Here is a 16,939-nt window from a genome sequence, read left to right as displayed (position 1 = left end):
GAACATGAGAACATATGAAAGCTGGTGGTTCCTTTTAACACGAGTCCTCAATATTCCCAGGTAAGACATTTTAGGTTGTAGTTATTATAGGAATTATAGGACTATTTCTCTCTATACGATTTGTATTTCATACACCTTTGACTATTGGATGTTCTTATAGGCACTTTAGTATTGCCAGTGTAACAGCATAGCTTCCGTCCCTCTCCTCGCTCCTACCTGGGCTCGAACCAGGAACACATCGACAACAGCCACCCTCGAAGCAGCGTTACCCATGCAGAGCAAGGGGAACAACTACTCCCAGTCTCAGAACGAGTGACGTTTGAAACGCTATTAGCGCGCACCCTAACTAGCTAGCCATTTCACATGGGTTACACCAGCCTAATCTTGGGAGTTGATAGGCTTGAAGTCATAAACAGTGCAGTTCTTGAAGCACAGCAAAGAGCTGCTGGCAAAACGCACGAAAGTGCTGTTTGAATGAATGCTTACGAGCCTGCTGCTGCCTACCACCGCTCAGTCAGACTGCTCTATCAAATCTTAGACTTAATTATAATGTAATAAACACACAGAAATACGAGCCTTAGGTCATTAATATGGTCGAATCCGGAAACTATCATCTCGAAAACAAAACGTTTTTCCTTTCAGTGAAATACAGAACTGTTCTGTATTTTATCTAATGGGTGGCATCCCTAAGTCTAAATGTTCCTGTTACATTGCACAACCTTCAATGTTATGTCATAATTACGTAAAATTCAGGCAAATTAGTTCGCAACTGTTGCATATACCCTGACTCTGCGTGCAATGAACGCAAGAGAAGTGACACAATTTCACCTGGTTAATATTGCCTGCTAACCTGGATTTCTTTTAGCTAAATATGCAGGTTTAAAAATATATACTTCTGTGTATTGATTTTAAGAAAGGCATTGATGTTTATAGTTAGGTACAGTCGTGCAAAGATTGTACTTTTTTCGCAAATGCGCTTTTGTTAAAACCTGTTGGGGCTAGGGGGCAGTATTTTCACGGCCGGATAAAATACGTACCCGATTTAAACTGGTTACTACTCTTGCCCAGAAACGAGAATATGCATATAATAAGTAGATTTGGATAGAAAAGACTCTAAAGTTTCTAAAACTGTATGATTGGTGTCTGTGAGTATAACAGAACTCATATGGCAGGCCAAAACCTGAGAAGATTCCATACAGGAAGTGCACTGTCTGACAAATTCTTGTCCTTCTGTTGCATCTCTATCGAAAATACAGCATCTGTGCTGTAACGTGACACTTTCTAAGGCTTCCATTGGCTCTCTAAAGCCGCCAGAAAGTGGAATGGGGTGTCTGCTGTCTCTGGGCAAAGTACAGCAGCAGAGTTTGTAAGTGGTCAGCCTGGGGACAGTGAGACTGAGATGCGCGTTCACGAGACTTCTCAAATTTTTTTCTTTCAGCCTTTGAATGAATACAATGTTGCCCGGTTGGAATATTATCACTATTTTACGAGAAAAATAGCATAAAAATTCATTTTAAACAGCGTTTGACATGCTTCTAAGTACGGTAATGGAATATTTTGCATTTTTTTGTCACGAAATGCGCTCGTGCGTAACCCTTCGGATAGTGACCTGAACGCACGAACAAAACAGAGGTATTTGGGTATAACTATGGATTATTTGTAACCAAAACAACATTTGTTGTTGAAGTAGAAGTCCTGGGAGTGCATTCTGACGAAGAACAGCAAAGGTAATCCAATTTTTCTAATAGTAATTCTGAGTTTAGTGAGCCCAAAACTTGGTGGGTGTCAAATTAGCTAGCCTGTGATGGCCGAGCTATGTACTCAGAATATTTGTCACGGGTGTCATATAGATGAGACCAAGGCGCAGCGGGTACGTGAATACTCATACTTATTTATTAAAGTGAACACGAAAAAACAATAAACAAAGAACGACAGGAACAGTTTTGCAGGCTAACTAAAAGCAGTGCAAAAACAACTACCCACAAACAAACAGCTGAAAACAAGCTCTTTAAATATGACTCTCAATCAGGAACAACGATGAACAGCTGTTCCTGATCGAGAGCCACACAGACCACAAAGAAATATACAAACTAGAAACCTAGAAACCAACAAAAAAACAGAACATACACAAAAACACCAGAACACATAAATAAAACACCCCTCTACAATAACCATAACCCCCTAACCACATAAAACAAATACCCTCTGCCACGTCCTGACCAAACTACAATAACAAATAATCCCTATTACTGGTCAGGACGTGACAATATTGCAAAATGTGCTTTCGCCGAAAAGCTATTCTAAAATCTGACATAGCGTTTGCATAAAGGAGTTCTGTATCTATAATTCTTAAAATGATTGTTATGTATTTTGTCAACGTTTATCATGAGTAATTTTGTAAATTCACTGGAAGTGTTCGGTGGGTATGCTAGTTCTGAACATCACATGCTAATGTAAAAAGCTGTTTTTTTATATAAATATGAACTTGATTGAACAAAACATGCATGTATTATATAACATAATGTCCTAGGAGTGTCATCTGATGAAGATCATCAAAGGTTAGTACTGCATTTAGCTGTGGTTTTGGTTTTTGTGACATATATGCTTGCTTTGAAAATGGCTGTGTGATTATTTTTGGCAGGGTACTCTCCTGACATAATCTAATGTTTTGCTTTCGCTGTAAAGCCTTTTTGAAATCGGACAATGTGGTTAGATTAACGAGAGTCTTGTCTTTAAAATGGTGTAAAATAGTCATATGTTTGAGAAATTGAAGTTATAGCATTTTTGAGGTATTTGTATTTCGCGCCACGCGATTCCACAGGCTGTTGACTAGGGTGGGACGCAAACGTCCCACCTAGCCCATAGAAGTTAAATCATCCCCCATTTGGCGAAGTCGGCTGTCTTTGTTAGGAAGAAATAGTCATCACAGTTCGCAACGAGCCAGGCGGCCTAAACTGCTGCATATACCCTGACTCTGTTGCAAGAGAATTGACACATTTTCCCTAGTTAAAAGAAATGAATGTTAGCAGGCAATATTAACCTGTTAGGGCTAGGGGGCAGTATTGACACAGCCGGATAAAAAACGTACCCGATTTAATCTGGTTACTACTCCTGCCCAGTAACTAGAATATGCATATAATTATTGGCTTTGGATAGAAAACACCCTAAAGTTTCTAAAACTGTTTGAATGGTGTCTGTGAGTATAACAGAACTCATATGGCAGGCCAAAAACCTGAGAAGATTCCATGCAGGAAGTGGCCTGTCTGACAAATTGTGTTTCATCTTGGCTCTTTTTATTGAAGACTGAGGATCTTTGCAATAACGTGACACTTCCTACGGCTCCCATAGGCTCTCAGAGCCCGGGAAAAAGCTGAACGATATCGAGGCAGGCTCTGGCTGAAACACTTTATCGCTTTTGGCAAGTGGCCGATCAGAGTACTATGGGCTTAGGCGCGTGCCCGAGTCGACCGAATGCTTTATTTTCTTTCATCTGTTTACCTAAACGCAGATTCCCGGTCGGAATATTATCGCTTTTTTATGAGAAAAATGGCATAAAAATTGATTTTAAACAGCGGTTGACATGCTTCGAAGTACGGTAATGGAATATTTAGATTTTTTTTGTCACGAAATGCGCCATGCTCGTGACCCTTATTTACCCTTTCGGATAGTGTCTTGAACGCATACGAACAAAACGCCGCTGTTTGGATATAACAATGGATTATTTTGAACCAAACCAACATTTGTTATTGAAGTAGAAGTCCTGGGAGTGCTTTCTGACGAAGAACAGCAAAGGTAATAACATTTTTCTAATAGTAAATCGGACTTTGGTGAGTGCTAAACTTGCTGGGTGTCTAAATAGCTAGCCCTGTGATGGCCGGGCTATCTACTGAGAATATTGCAAAATGTGCTTTCACCGAAAAGCTATTTTAAAATCGGACATATCGAGTGCATAGAGGAGTTCTGTATCTATAATTCTTAAAATAATTGTTATGCTTTTTGTGAACGTTTATCGTGAGTAATTTAGTAAATTCACCGGAGTGTTCGGTGGTAATGCTAGGTCACATGCTAGTCACATGCTAATGTAAAAAGCTGGTTTTTGATATAAATATGAACTTGATTGAACAGAACATGCATGTATTGTATAACATAATGTCCTAGGGTTGTCATCTGATGAAGATCATCAAAGGTTAGTGCTACATTTAGCTGTGGTTTGGGTTTATGTGACATTATATGCTAGCTTGAAAAATGGGTGTCTGATTATTTCTGGCTGGGTACTCTGTTGACATAATCTAATGTCTTGCTATCTCTCTCAGAATGACCTTCTTGATCCTAATCAGTCAGGTTTCAAGACTGGGCATTCAACTGAGACTGCTCTTCTCTGTGTCACGGAGGCTCTCCGCACTGCTAAAGCTAACTCTCTCTCCTCTGCTCTCATCCTTCTAGACCTATCTGCTGCCTTTGATACCGTGAACCATCAGATCCTCCTCTCCACCCTCTCCGAGCTGGGCATCTCCGGCGCCGCCCACGCTTGGATTGCGTCCTACCTGACAGGTCGCTCCTACCAGGTGGCGTGGCGAGAATCTGTCTCCGCACCACGTGCTCTCACCACTGGTGTCCCCCAGGGCTCTGTTCTTGGCCCACTCCTATTCTCGCTATACACCAAGTCACTTGGCTCTGTCATATCCTCACATGGTCTCTCATATCATTGCTATGCAGATGACACACAATTAATCTTCTCCTTTCCCCCTTCTGACAACCAGGTGGCGAATCGCATCTCTGCATGTCTGGCAGACATATCAGTGTGGATGACGGATCACCACCTCAAGCTGAACCTCGGCAAGACGGAGCTGCTCTTCCTCCCGGGGAAGGACTGCCCGTTCCATGATCTCGCCATCACGGTTGACAACTCCCTTGTGTCCTCCTCCCAGAGTGCTAAGAGCCTTGGCGTGACCCTGGACAACACCCTGTCGTTCTCCACCAACATCAAGGCGGTGACCCGATCCTGTAGGTTCATGCTCTACAACATTCGCAGAGTACGACCCTGCCTCACACAGGAAGCGGCGCAGGTCCTAATCGAGGCACTTGTCATCTCCCGTCTGGATTATTGCAACTCGCTGTTGGCTGGGCTCCCTGCCTGTGCCATTAAACCCCTACAACTCATCCAGAACGCCGCAGCCCGTCTGGTGTTCAACCTTCCCAAGTTCTCTCACGTCACCCCGCTCCTCCGCTCTCTCCACTGGCTTCCAGTCGAAGCTCGCATCCGCTACAAGACCATGGTGCTTGCCTACGGAGCTGTGAGGGGAACGGCACCCCCGTACCTTCATGCTCTGATCAGGCCCTACACCCAAACAAGGGCACTCCGTTCATCCACCTCTGGCCTGCTCGCCTCCCTACCTCTGAGGAAGCACAGTTCCCGCTCAGCCCAGTCAAAACTGTTCGCTGCTCTGGCACCCCAATGGTGGAACAAGCTCCCTCACTACGCCAGGACAGCGGAGTCAATCACCACCTTCCGGAGACACCTGAAACCCCACCTCTTCAAGGAATACCTGGGATAGGATAAAGTAATCCTTCTAACCCCCCCCTTAAAAGATTTAGATGCCCTTTTGTAAAGTGGTTGTTCCACTGGATATTATAAGGTGAATGCACCAATTTGTAAGTCGCTCTGGATAAGAGCGTCTGCTAAATGACTTAAATGTAAATGTAAATGTAATGTAAATGTTGTAAAGCCTTTTTGAAATCGGACAGTGTGGTTAGATTAACGAGAGTCTTATCTTTAAAATGGTGTAAAATAGTCAATGGTTTGAAAAATTGAAGTTTTTGCATTTTTGAGGAATTTGAATAACGCGCCACGGGATTACACTGGCTGTTGAGTAGCCCATAAAGGTTAACTAAATATGCAGGTTTAAAAATATATACTTGTGTATTGATTTTAAGAAAGGCATTGATGTTTATGGTTATTTACACATTGGAGCAACGTGTACCTGTAACGCGGGTTGTATAAAGGGGACCAAGGCGCAGCGTGTATAGTGCTCATATTTACTTTTAATGAATACACTTTAACAAAAAACAACAAAACGACCGATAACAGTTCCGTCAGGTGACATACACTAAACAGAAAACAACTACCCACAAAAAACCCAGGAAGAAAAACCCCTACTTAAATACGATCTCCAATCAGAGGCAACGAGGATCAGCTGCCTCCAATTGGAGATTAACCCAAACAACCCCAACATAGAAATAGAAAAACTAGAACTTAAACATAGAAAACATAGAAAACCCAAAACACCCCCTGTCACGCCCTGACCTACTCTACTATAGAAAATGACATCTTACTAGGGTCAGGACGTGACAGTACCCCCCCCAAAGGTGCAGACCCCGAATGCAACAAAAACAAAAGAAACCACAAAACAAAAGGGAGGGTAGGGAGGGTGATACTTGACTATGACGGCTCAAATGCAGTCCACATAACCTTAACCTCCAGCATAGGAGGCGGCTCCGGTTCGGGTGTACTCCCCGCTCCACCCGCTGATCCTTCTGCTTTATTACCACCTGACCGTGGATCGTCGTCAAAGGAACCGGACTGTAGATTATTGCTGGAGGTTCTGGGCTACGGGCCGTCGCTGGAGGTTCTGGGCTGCAGACCGCCGTTGAAGACTCTGGGCTGCAGACTGTCGCTGGAGGCTCCGGACTGGGGAGCGTAGCTGGAGGCTCCATACTGGGGAGCGTCGCTGGAGGCTCCGGACTGGGGAACGTCGCTGGAGGCTCCGGACTAGGGAGCGTCGCTGGAAGCTCCGGACTGGGAGGCGTCATAATAGGTTCCGGACGAGTGACCGTTGCTGCTGTCTCCATGCCATGGATCATCTCTACAGGTTCCGCGCCAAGGATTATCACTGGAGGCTTCTTATACCATGGATTATCTCTACAGGTGCCGGGCCATGGATTATTCTTACAGGCTTCGTGCCATGGTTTATCCCTACAGGCTCCGGACCATTTATAATCCCTCCAGGTTTTTTGCCAAGGATTATTTCTTCAGGTTCCGGGCCATGGATTACCTCTTCAGGCTTCGTGCCATGGAATATCCCTACAGGCTCCGGGCCATGGATCACCACTAGAGGCTTAGTGCCATGGATCATCTCTACAGGCGTCGGACCATCGATTATCACTGGAGGCTTTGTACGTGGAGCAGGAACCGGTCTCACCGGACTGAGGAGACGCACTGAGGACCGAATGCTCAAAGCAGGCACCGGCCTTACTGGGTTATGGATGCGCACTGGAGGGAGAGTGCGAGGAGCAGGCACAGGACGTACTGGATGATGGAGGCGCACTGGAGGGAAAGCGCGAGGAGCAGGCACAGGACGTACTGTGCTATGGAGGCGCACTGGAGAGAGAGTGCGAGAGGCAGGCACATGCTCACCACAAAAAGCATGGGGAGTTGGCTCAGGTCCCAGTCCTGGCCCAGCCAAACTACCCGGGCACACAGGTAGTACTTAAATACGATCTCCAATCAGAGGCAACGAGGATCAGCTGCCTCCAATTGGAGATTAATCCAAACAATCCCAACATAGAAATAGAAAAACTAGAAATTAATTATAGAAATAGAAAACATAGAAAACCCAAAACACCCCCTGTCATGCCCTGACCTACTCTACTATAGAAAATGACATCTTACTAGGGTCAGAACGTGACAGTACCTAAGCGATTATATGCAACGCAGGACAGGCTAGATAAACTAGTAATATCATCAACCATGTGTAGTTAACTAGTGATTATGATTGATTGATTGTTTTTTATAAGATAAGTTTAATGCTAGCTAGCAACTTACCTTGGCTTCTTACTGCATTCGCGTAACAGGCAGGCTCCTTGTGGAGTGCAATGTAAAGCAGGTGGTTAGAGCGTTGGACTAGTTAACCGTAAGGTTGCAAGATTGAATCCCCGAGCTGACAAGGTAAACATTTGTCATCTGCCATTGAACAAGGCAGTTAACACACCATTCCTAGGCCGTCATTGAAAATAAGAATGTGTTCTTAACTGACTTGCCAAGTTAAATAAAGGTGTAAGAAAAAGAAAAAGGAAAATTATTTAAAAAAAATACCGGCCATTCCGATTAATCGACCTCTAATAGAGATCAATTTTTATGGAATGGTCTGCCTACCCATGTGAGAGACGCAGACTCGGTCTCAACCTTTAAGTCTTTATTGAAGACTCATCTCTTCAGTAGGTCCTATGATTGAGTGTAGTCTGGCCCAGGAGTGTGAAGGTGAACGGAAAGGCACTGGAGCAACGAACCGCCCTTGCTGTCTCTGCCTGGCCGGTTCCCCTCTCTCCACTGGGATTCTCTGCCTCAAACCCTATTACAGGGGCTGAGTCACTGGCTTACTGGTGCTCTTCCATGCCGTCCCTGGGAGAGGTGTGTCACTTGAGTGGGTTGAATCACTGAGTGGGTTGAAACCCTGACCTGTTCACCGGACGTGCTTGTTGCACCCTCGACAACTACTATGATTATTATTATTTGACCATGCTGGTCATTTATGAACATTTTAACATTTTAACATCTTGACCATGTTCTGTTATAATATCCACCCTGCACAGCCAGAAGAGGACTGGCCACCCCTCATAGCCTGGTTCCTCTCTAGGTTTCTTCCTAGGTTTTTGGCCTTTCTAGGGAGTTTTTCCTAGGGAGTTTTTCCTAGCCACCGTGCTTCTTTCACATGCTTTGCTTGCTGTTTGGGGTTTTAGGCTGGGTTTCTGTACAGCACTTTGAGATATCAGCTGATGTACGAAGGGCTATATAAAAATAAATTTGATTTGATTTGATTTGGAAATTTGATGTGGTCTTCCTATCTCGGTTGGCGTCCCCCCTTGGGTTGAGCCGTGGTGGAGATCTTTGTGGGCTATACTCGGCCTTGTCTCAGGATGGTAAGTTGGTGGTTGAAGATATCCCTCTAGTGGTGTGGGGGCTGTGCTTTGGCAAAGTGGGTAGGGTTATATCCTGCCTGTTTGGCCCTGTCCGGGGGTATCATCGGATGGGGCCACAATGTCTCCTGACCCCTCCTGTCTCTGCCTCCAGTATTTATGCTGCAGTAGTTATATGTCGGGGGGGGGGCTAGGGTCAGTCTGTTATATCTGGAGTATTTCTCCTGTCTTATCCGGTGTCCTGTGTGAATTTAAGTATGCTCTCTCTAATTCTCTCTCTCTTTCTATCTTTCTCTCTCTTGGAGGACCTGAGCCCTAGGACCATGCCCCAGTCCACCTGGCCGTGCTGCTGCTACCGTTTCAACTGTTCTGCCTGCGGCTATGGAACCCTGACCTGTTCACCGGACGTGCTACCTGTCCCAGACTTGCTGTTTTCAACTCTCTAGAGACAGGAGGAGCGGTAGAAATACTCTCAATGATCGGCTATGAAAAGCCAACTGACATTTACTCCTGAGGTGCTGACCTGTTGCACCCTCGACAACTTCTGTGATTATTATTATTTGACCATGTTGGTCATTTATGAACATCTTGGCCATGTTCTGTTATAATCTCCACCTGGCACAGCCAGAAGAGGACTGGCCACCCCTCATAGCCTGGTTCCTCTCTAGGTTTCTTCCTAGGTTTTGGCCTTTCTATGGAGTTTTTCCTAGCCACCGTGCTTCTACACCTGCATTGCTTGCTGTTTGGGGTTTTAGGCTGGGTTTCTGTACAGCACTTTGTGGCATCAGCTGATGTAAGAAGGGCTATATAAATACATTTGATTTGATTTGATATTCAGACTTTTCCCACATTTTGTTACGTTACAGCCTTATTCTAAAACGGATGCAATAAGTTGTGTTCCTCCTCAATCTACACACAATACCCCATAATGACAAAGCGAAAACAGTTTTTTATAAATTTCTGCAAATGTATTAAAAATAATAACAGAAATACCTTTACAAAAATATTATGTCAAGGCACAGATCTGGAGAAGGACACCAAAACATTTTTGCAGCATTGAAGGTCCAAGAACATAGTGGCCTCTATTTTTAAATGGAAGAAGTTTGGAACCACCAAGACTCTTCCTAGAGCTGGTGTCCCGCCCTGTCACGTTCTGACCTGTAAAGGTGCTATTTGTTAGTGTTTAGTATGGTCAGGACGTGGCAGGGGGTATTTTGTTTATATGTTTCGGGGATTGTTAGTCTGTGTATAGACAAGGGGTGTTTGATTAGAGTGGTCTAGAGTTTTGGTATATGTTCTATGTTAGGGCATTTTCTATGTTTATTCTAGTTACTCTGTTTCTATGTGCAGTTTTGTTCTTGACCTTCAATTGGAAGCAGCGGCTCCTCGTTGCTTCTGATTGAAGGTCCTATAATTAGGGGTTTGTTTGTATTGTGGATTGTGGGTAGTTGTATTCTGTTTTGTGCTTGTCACCTGACAGAACTGTTAGTGTCATTTCCGTTAATTGTATACGTGTTTCATTTGTTTCTCCTTCTTCAATATTAAAAAGATGAGTATACACTTCCCTGTTGCGTCTTGGTCCTCCACACACGACACGCGTTACAGAACTACCCACCAGACCTGGACCAAGCAACAGAAGAGGGAGCAGCCAAGGAAGCAGGAGGATTACAGGGAATTGTGGTCATGGGAGGAAATCCTGGCGGGAGAAGGTCCGTGGCGAAGGAACGGTGAGGACCGGGAGAAGTACGTTGGGACACAGCTAGCAAGGAAGCCTGAGAGGCAGCCCCAATAATTTTTTGGGGGGGGGCACACGGGGTTGGTGGCTAGTCAAAGGATGCCCCTTAAGCCAACACCTCGTGCTTATTATGGGGAGCACATGGAGTGGAGAGCGCCGAAGTACGAAGAAGTACGCAAGATCTCGCCCATGCGCACGCACATCCGGTGCGTGTGATCTCAGCCCCAAGCAAAGGCCGTGCTAGAGTGGGCATCCAGCCTGGAAGGAGGATGCCAGCCCAATATGTCTGGCCACCGGTACGCCTCCGATGTCCAGGCTACAGGACACCTCCTCTACGCACGGCGACCATCAGGCCCCTGCATAGCCCAGTCCGCCCTGTACCAGCACCCCGAACGTACAGGGCTACTACTGCCATCCAGCCAGGACGGGTTGTGCAGAAGGTGAGCTCGAGACTTCCAGTACTCACCCAAGGCCCGGTGTATCCCACTCCTGCTCCTCGTAGAAGCCCTCAGGTGCGTGTATCCAGTCTGGCTCCTCCGAAGCCAGCACCGCGCACCAGGCTTCCAGGACAGCAGCCCAGTCCAGCTCGACCTATTCCGGCTCCCCGCACAAGCCTACAGGTGCGTGTCTCCAGTCTGGCTCCTCCGAAGCCAGCACCGCGCACCAGGCTTCCCGAGCGGCAGCTCAGTCCAGCTCGACCTATTCCTGCACCACGCACCATCCTACAGGTGCGTGTCTCTAGTCTGACTCCCCCGAAGCCAGCACCGCGTACCTGGCTTCCAGGACAGCAGCCCAGTCCAGCTCGACCTATTCCGGCTCCCCGCACAAGCCTACAGGTGCGTGTCTTCAGTCTGGCTCCTCCGAAGCCAGCACCGCGCACCAGGCTTCCAGGACAGCAGCCCAGTCCAGCTCGACCTATTCCGGCTCCCCGCACAAGCCTACAGGTGCGTGTCTCCAGTCTGGCTCCTCCGAAGCCAGCACCGCGCACCAGGCTTCCCGAGCGGCAGCTCAGTCCAGCTCGACCTATTCCTGCGCCACGCACAAGCCTACAGGTGCGTGTATCCAGTCTGGCTCCTCCGAAGCCAGCACCGCGCACCAGGCTTCCCGAGCGGCAGCCTAGTCCAGCTCGACCTATCCCTGCTCCCCACACAAGCCTACAGGTGCGTGTCTCTAGTCTGACTCCCCCGAAGCTAGCACCACGCACCAGGCTCCCAGTGCGGCAGCCCAGCCCAACTCGTCCTACTCTTGCCCCTAGCACTAGCCCTGAGGTACGTGGGCCTAGTCCGGCGTCCCCTACGCCAGCCCCACGTACCAGGCCTTCAGTGCACGCGCCTCGCCCAGATGGCACAGCGACAGCGTCTCGCCCAGAGTGCCCAGCGACAGCGCCTAACCCAGAGTGGCAGACAACAGCGTCTCAGTCAGAGTGCCCGATGACAGTGCCTCAGCCCGAGTGTCCAGCACCTATGCCCGAGAGAGAAGTGGCCCACAGTCCACGACCAGAGTCACATGACAGTCCAGTGCAACCAGAGTCGCCCGTAGCGAGGATCCCAAGTCCGAGGTCGACAAAGAGGGACCTCGCCCCAGAGTCTGCCAAGAAGAGGGGTGAGCAAGTGGCGGAGCGAGGGATACGTCCCGCTCCAGAGCCACCTCCGTAGGGACGAGTATGCGGGAAGGGGGGAGCGTTGGAGAGGCATCGTCGGTGATGGTGGCCGCCCTCCCTTCCCTCCCATATAAGCTGGATTTTTGTATTTTCTTTTTGTTAGGTGCATCCGGGGTTTGCACCTTTGGGGGGGGTACTGTCACATTCTGACCTGTAAAGGTGTTATTTGTTAGTGTTTAGTATGGTCAGGACGTGGCAGGGGGTATTTTGTTGATATGTTTCGGGGATTGTTAGTCTGTGTATAGACAAGGGGTGTTTGATTAGAGTGGTCTAGAGTTTTGGTATATGTTCTATGTTAGGGCATTTTCTATGTTTATTCTAGTCACTCTGTTTCTATGTGCAGTTTTGTTCTAGACCTTCAATTGGAAGCAGCGGCTCCTCGTTGCTTCTGATTGAAGGTCCTATAATTAGGGGTTTGTTTGTATTGTGGATTGTGGGTAGTTGTATTCTGTTTTGTGCTTGTCACCTGACAGAACTGTTAGTGTCGTTTCTGTTAATTGTATACGTGTTTATTTTGTTTCTTCTTCTTATATATTAAAAAGAGAAGATGAGTATACACTTCCCTGTTGCGTCTTGGTCCTCCACACACGACAATCGTTACACGCCCAAAGTGAGCAATTAGGCGAGAAGGGCCTTGGTCAGGGAGGTGACCAAGAACCGATTGTCACTCTCACAGAGATCCAGAGTTCCTCTGTGGACATGGAAGAACCTTCCAGAAGGACAGCCATTTCTGCAGCACTCCACCAATCAGGCCTTTATGGTAGAGTGGCCAGCCCGCTTGGAGTTTGCCAAAAGGTACCTAAAGACTCTCAGACCATGAGAAACAAGATTCTCTGGTCTTATGAAACCAAGATTGAACTCTTTGGCCTGAATGCCAAGCGTCAAATCTGGAGGAAACCTGGCATCATTCCCTATGGTGAAGCATGGTGGTGGCAGCATCATGCTGTGGGGATGTTCTTCAGCGGCAGGGACTGGGAGACAGGATCAAGGGAAAGATCAACGGAGCAAGGTACAGATCGATCCTTGATGAAAATCTGCTCCAGAGCGCTCAGGTGGAAGGTTCACCTTCCAACAGGACGACCCAAAGCACACAGCCAAGACAATGCAGGACTGGCTTTGGGACAAGTCTCTGAATGTTTTGAGTGGCCCAGCCAGAGCCAGGACTTGAACCCGATTGAACCTCTAGAGAGACCTGAAAATAGCCGTGCAGTGTCGTTGCCCATCCAACTTGACAGAGCTTGAGAGGAAGACTATTAGTAATATGAGTCATAAAGCCAAATTCATTTCTTTACTCTTTGTCGTCATCATTAAAACATTTATCCAGTTTTGCTGCTAATGAGATGCACTATTCCTTGTTACCATTTAAAAAAATATATGTTTTAAATTTTAACTGCATTGTTGGGAAAGGCTTGTAAGCAAGAATTTCATGGTAAAGTCTTCACCAGTTGTATTCGGTGCATGTGACAAATCAAATTTGATTTGTTAGGCTACAGTACATTTTGGGGATAGTAAACAAAGCTAACTAGATAAACCTGACTAGCTTGGCTTGTAGTGGTACTAGCAAGTCCCCGAGTCGATCACGAAATTGTACTGTACTGAACAACACTACCTCATGTAAAAAGAGAGCTTATATTGCTAGCTAGCTACCGACCGCAAAACCACTTACTCGTTTGTAATTTCCCCTCCTGGTCCATCTGGACTAGGCTGCTGCCGCCAGTTAATGTTGGAGGTTCCGAAGAACATTTCCAGCACCCCTCTATCTATATGTGCGTTGAAACTTTGGTCTGTCACACACACACACACACACACACACACACACACACACACACACACACACACACACACACACACACACACACACACACACACACACACACACACACACACACACACACACACACACACACAGGACCCATGGTGTCTGCAATGACCCTCTCCACTAAGAACTGTCCAGGATCTAATTTTTGCAGCACAGACATTCCTCTTCTGTCGACATGGCTGGACAGCACCTACATAGGCACCACCAGTTGAAATCTGACTGTGTTACCCCAGGATCAGGAGCAACGGAGGCAGCTGACTAGACCAGATAGACCAGGAGGGCAAATGTCAATTCTTGTTTAGTCTCACAATTCTTGTTCTTGCTGGCTCAATGTCTCTTTAGTGTATTCCGGCTCAAATTAATAAGGCTGTATGTCCCTAGGTAAAATAACATCAAAACAATGTTTTGTTGTGCAACTCTTCTTGGAAAGAGGAATTATCAGAAGCAGCCATAGATAGACAGTGCCCGGTAAAATAGCTCCTGTGTACCGCCCCCATTTTGAAAAGCTCGCTTTCAAGGGTGGGAACATAATTGGACAAGGAAGTAGGGCTCCCATCAGGCTGTAGTCTTTACAAAGCAAGGGAAAATGAGTCAGCCTAGATATCCTGCAATGTCCTGGCAGATAAAAACATTGTTGAAATAAGTCCATTGGCTCTATTGAACAAGGTAAACCATATCTACTCGGTGAAACACAAAGCACAATGTTTTAACAAAACATGACTCAATCAACCGATGACATTATTTGTTGAACTCTCCCGCGATGCGAAAATAAATAAAAAAGGCCACTATAGTCCATAATAATGTCTGAAATACCTATCACTCATCATTATGTAGGGAGACTAGAAAAACACCCGTAATAGTGTCTAGGGGTGAAGTTTCCCGTTAATATTGGAAATAGCTACGGTGGCATGCCAGAGACAGGTTAGTTTATACATGTGAACTAATCCATACAGTTTTAAATGCAGTACTGTTTTGAAAAGTTGAGACTTACAATAAACAGAGGGGGGCTGTAACAATGGTTAGGTGTAAGTCTCAGGCTGGACATATTGGCAGTTAGGCTCTTTAGACGAATGCCAATAGGCTCTTTGGAAGGGTTGCCAGGAAAAAAACTTTATTGAGAGCAACCAATGTAAAAACCTGGAGTTTGCTAAACGACATTGGCACTTGGATTGAAACCAGGTACTATGATCGTATGAGACGGAAATAGAGGTCTTTGGCCACGCACACCAGAGTTGGGTTTTGCGTCGAAATAAGGATGCATGTGAGGAAAGAACCTCATACCTACTGAAAAATATATGATGTTTTGGGGTTGTTTTGCTTCCACTGGTCCTGGTGCCCTTGTTAAGATCAGCAGCATCATGAACATTTTAGCTAAAAATCTGGTTGCCTCTGCCAGGAGGCTGAAATTTGGCATCTTGTGGATCTTCCAGAAACACACTGACACCAAGCACACCACACAGAAATTGTTAATTGAACACAAAATCCACATGTTGCAATGGCCATGTCAGTCTCCGGACGCCATTAAAAACCTGTGGTTTGAATTGAAGAGGGCAGTCCATAAGGGCAGATGAAGGATATCAAGGGATCTGGAAAGATTCTGTATGGAGGAATGTCTAAGATCCCTCCCAATGTGTTCTCCAACTCATAAAACATTTTAGAACAAGGCTCGGTGCTGTTAACCTCTCAAGGTGAGGTTTTGAAACGTATTGAAAACATGGGTGTCAATAATTTTGACCGCTACCTTTTTGAGAGGAAAAAATATTACTTAATAAACTAAATCTCTTTATCTGATCAATTGTATTAGTATAAAATAATATAATTTCCAATTTTTTTGAAGGGTATAATACAGCTCAGTATTTTAATTATTTAGTAATTTTTTTCTCATCTTTATCAAGGTAGTCAATAATTTCCTACCCCACTGTAGATTTGATTGATTACATTTCTGAAGTCCACTCACCTTGCATGGCAGACTGATCTCAAACAGGTCCAGTCGGGTGTTGTTCCAATGTTGGATGATGTCAGCTAATCTCTGCCACTCTTCCTTCCCCGCCATGTCCAGTCAACCGAGTAAATACTAAAGTAACAGTCTTATATCTTCAAAATGATCCTTGTTTTTGGCCACAATCTTCAGCCAGTGCACTATTCTCTAACCATAGATGAAAGGCTGAAATTAGAATGCTAATGTCTCAGATTAGTGGAGTCATCACACCCTTATGTGTGGCAGTGACAGCAATAGACTGGCCTCTTAATCAAATTATCCTACTGTATCTGCAACCCAGATGGCTTGATTCCATTATAATACATATGGCATTTCCTGTGTAAAGTCTTATAGCATAACAACATCAACAATAACAGCAACATCATCAAGTCTATGGGCCGATAACTGTTTTTTGGAGGGGTCAGTTAATTTAATAACTAGTGGTATGGGGTGTAGGCATATAAAAAGTGGGAACACCCCTACACCCCTGTGGTTTCTGGTATGCCCCTGTACAAGGCTTATCATCAAGGTGTGTGTGGTGCAGATACTGTACTCAAACGGCTGACATCTGGTGGAGTGTGCAGAGTTAAATCATTGAGATTGATCATGAAGATAGTTGCATGCTTGCTACAGTACGTATGAGTGCATTCCACCCTCCTTTATTGAGGTCCAGGAAGTGATCACGCTTGAGTGGATTCCACTTCTCATGCATATCTGTGATTTCCACTAGAATCTATGTTTACAGGTCATCAATCCAGCCCATTCAACCAGATCATTAATGTAGGGCAGCTTTTGTTACAGCTCTTGACGCTTACAGGACAACTCACAATGGAA

At 45.8% G+C, this 16,939-nt stretch overlaps 1 protein-coding gene across 1 annotated transcript in view; it reads right to left on the bottom strand.

Annotated features, from left to right (window-relative positions):
- Positions 1-16,277, bottom strand: part of LOC106603236 (afadin) — a 62,955-nt gene extending 46,678 nt beyond the window's left edge. Inside the window, exon 1 of the mRNA XM_014196616.2 lies at positions 16,085-16,277. Coding sequence (XP_014052091.2) covers positions 16,085-16,180 — 96 coding nt within the window. The 5' untranslated portion in view covers positions 16,181-16,277. The remainder of the gene's footprint in view (positions 1-16,084) is intronic.
- Positions 16,278-16,939: the final 662 nt, after the last annotated feature.

Source organism: Salmo salar, chromosome ssa01 (genome assembly GCF_905237065.1).
Source record: "Salmo salar chromosome ssa01, Ssal_v3.1, whole genome shotgun sequence".
NCBI lineage: Eukaryota > Metazoa > Chordata > Actinopteri > Salmoniformes > Salmonidae > Salmo > Salmo salar.
This window is presented reverse-complemented; position numbering and strand designations above follow the sequence as displayed.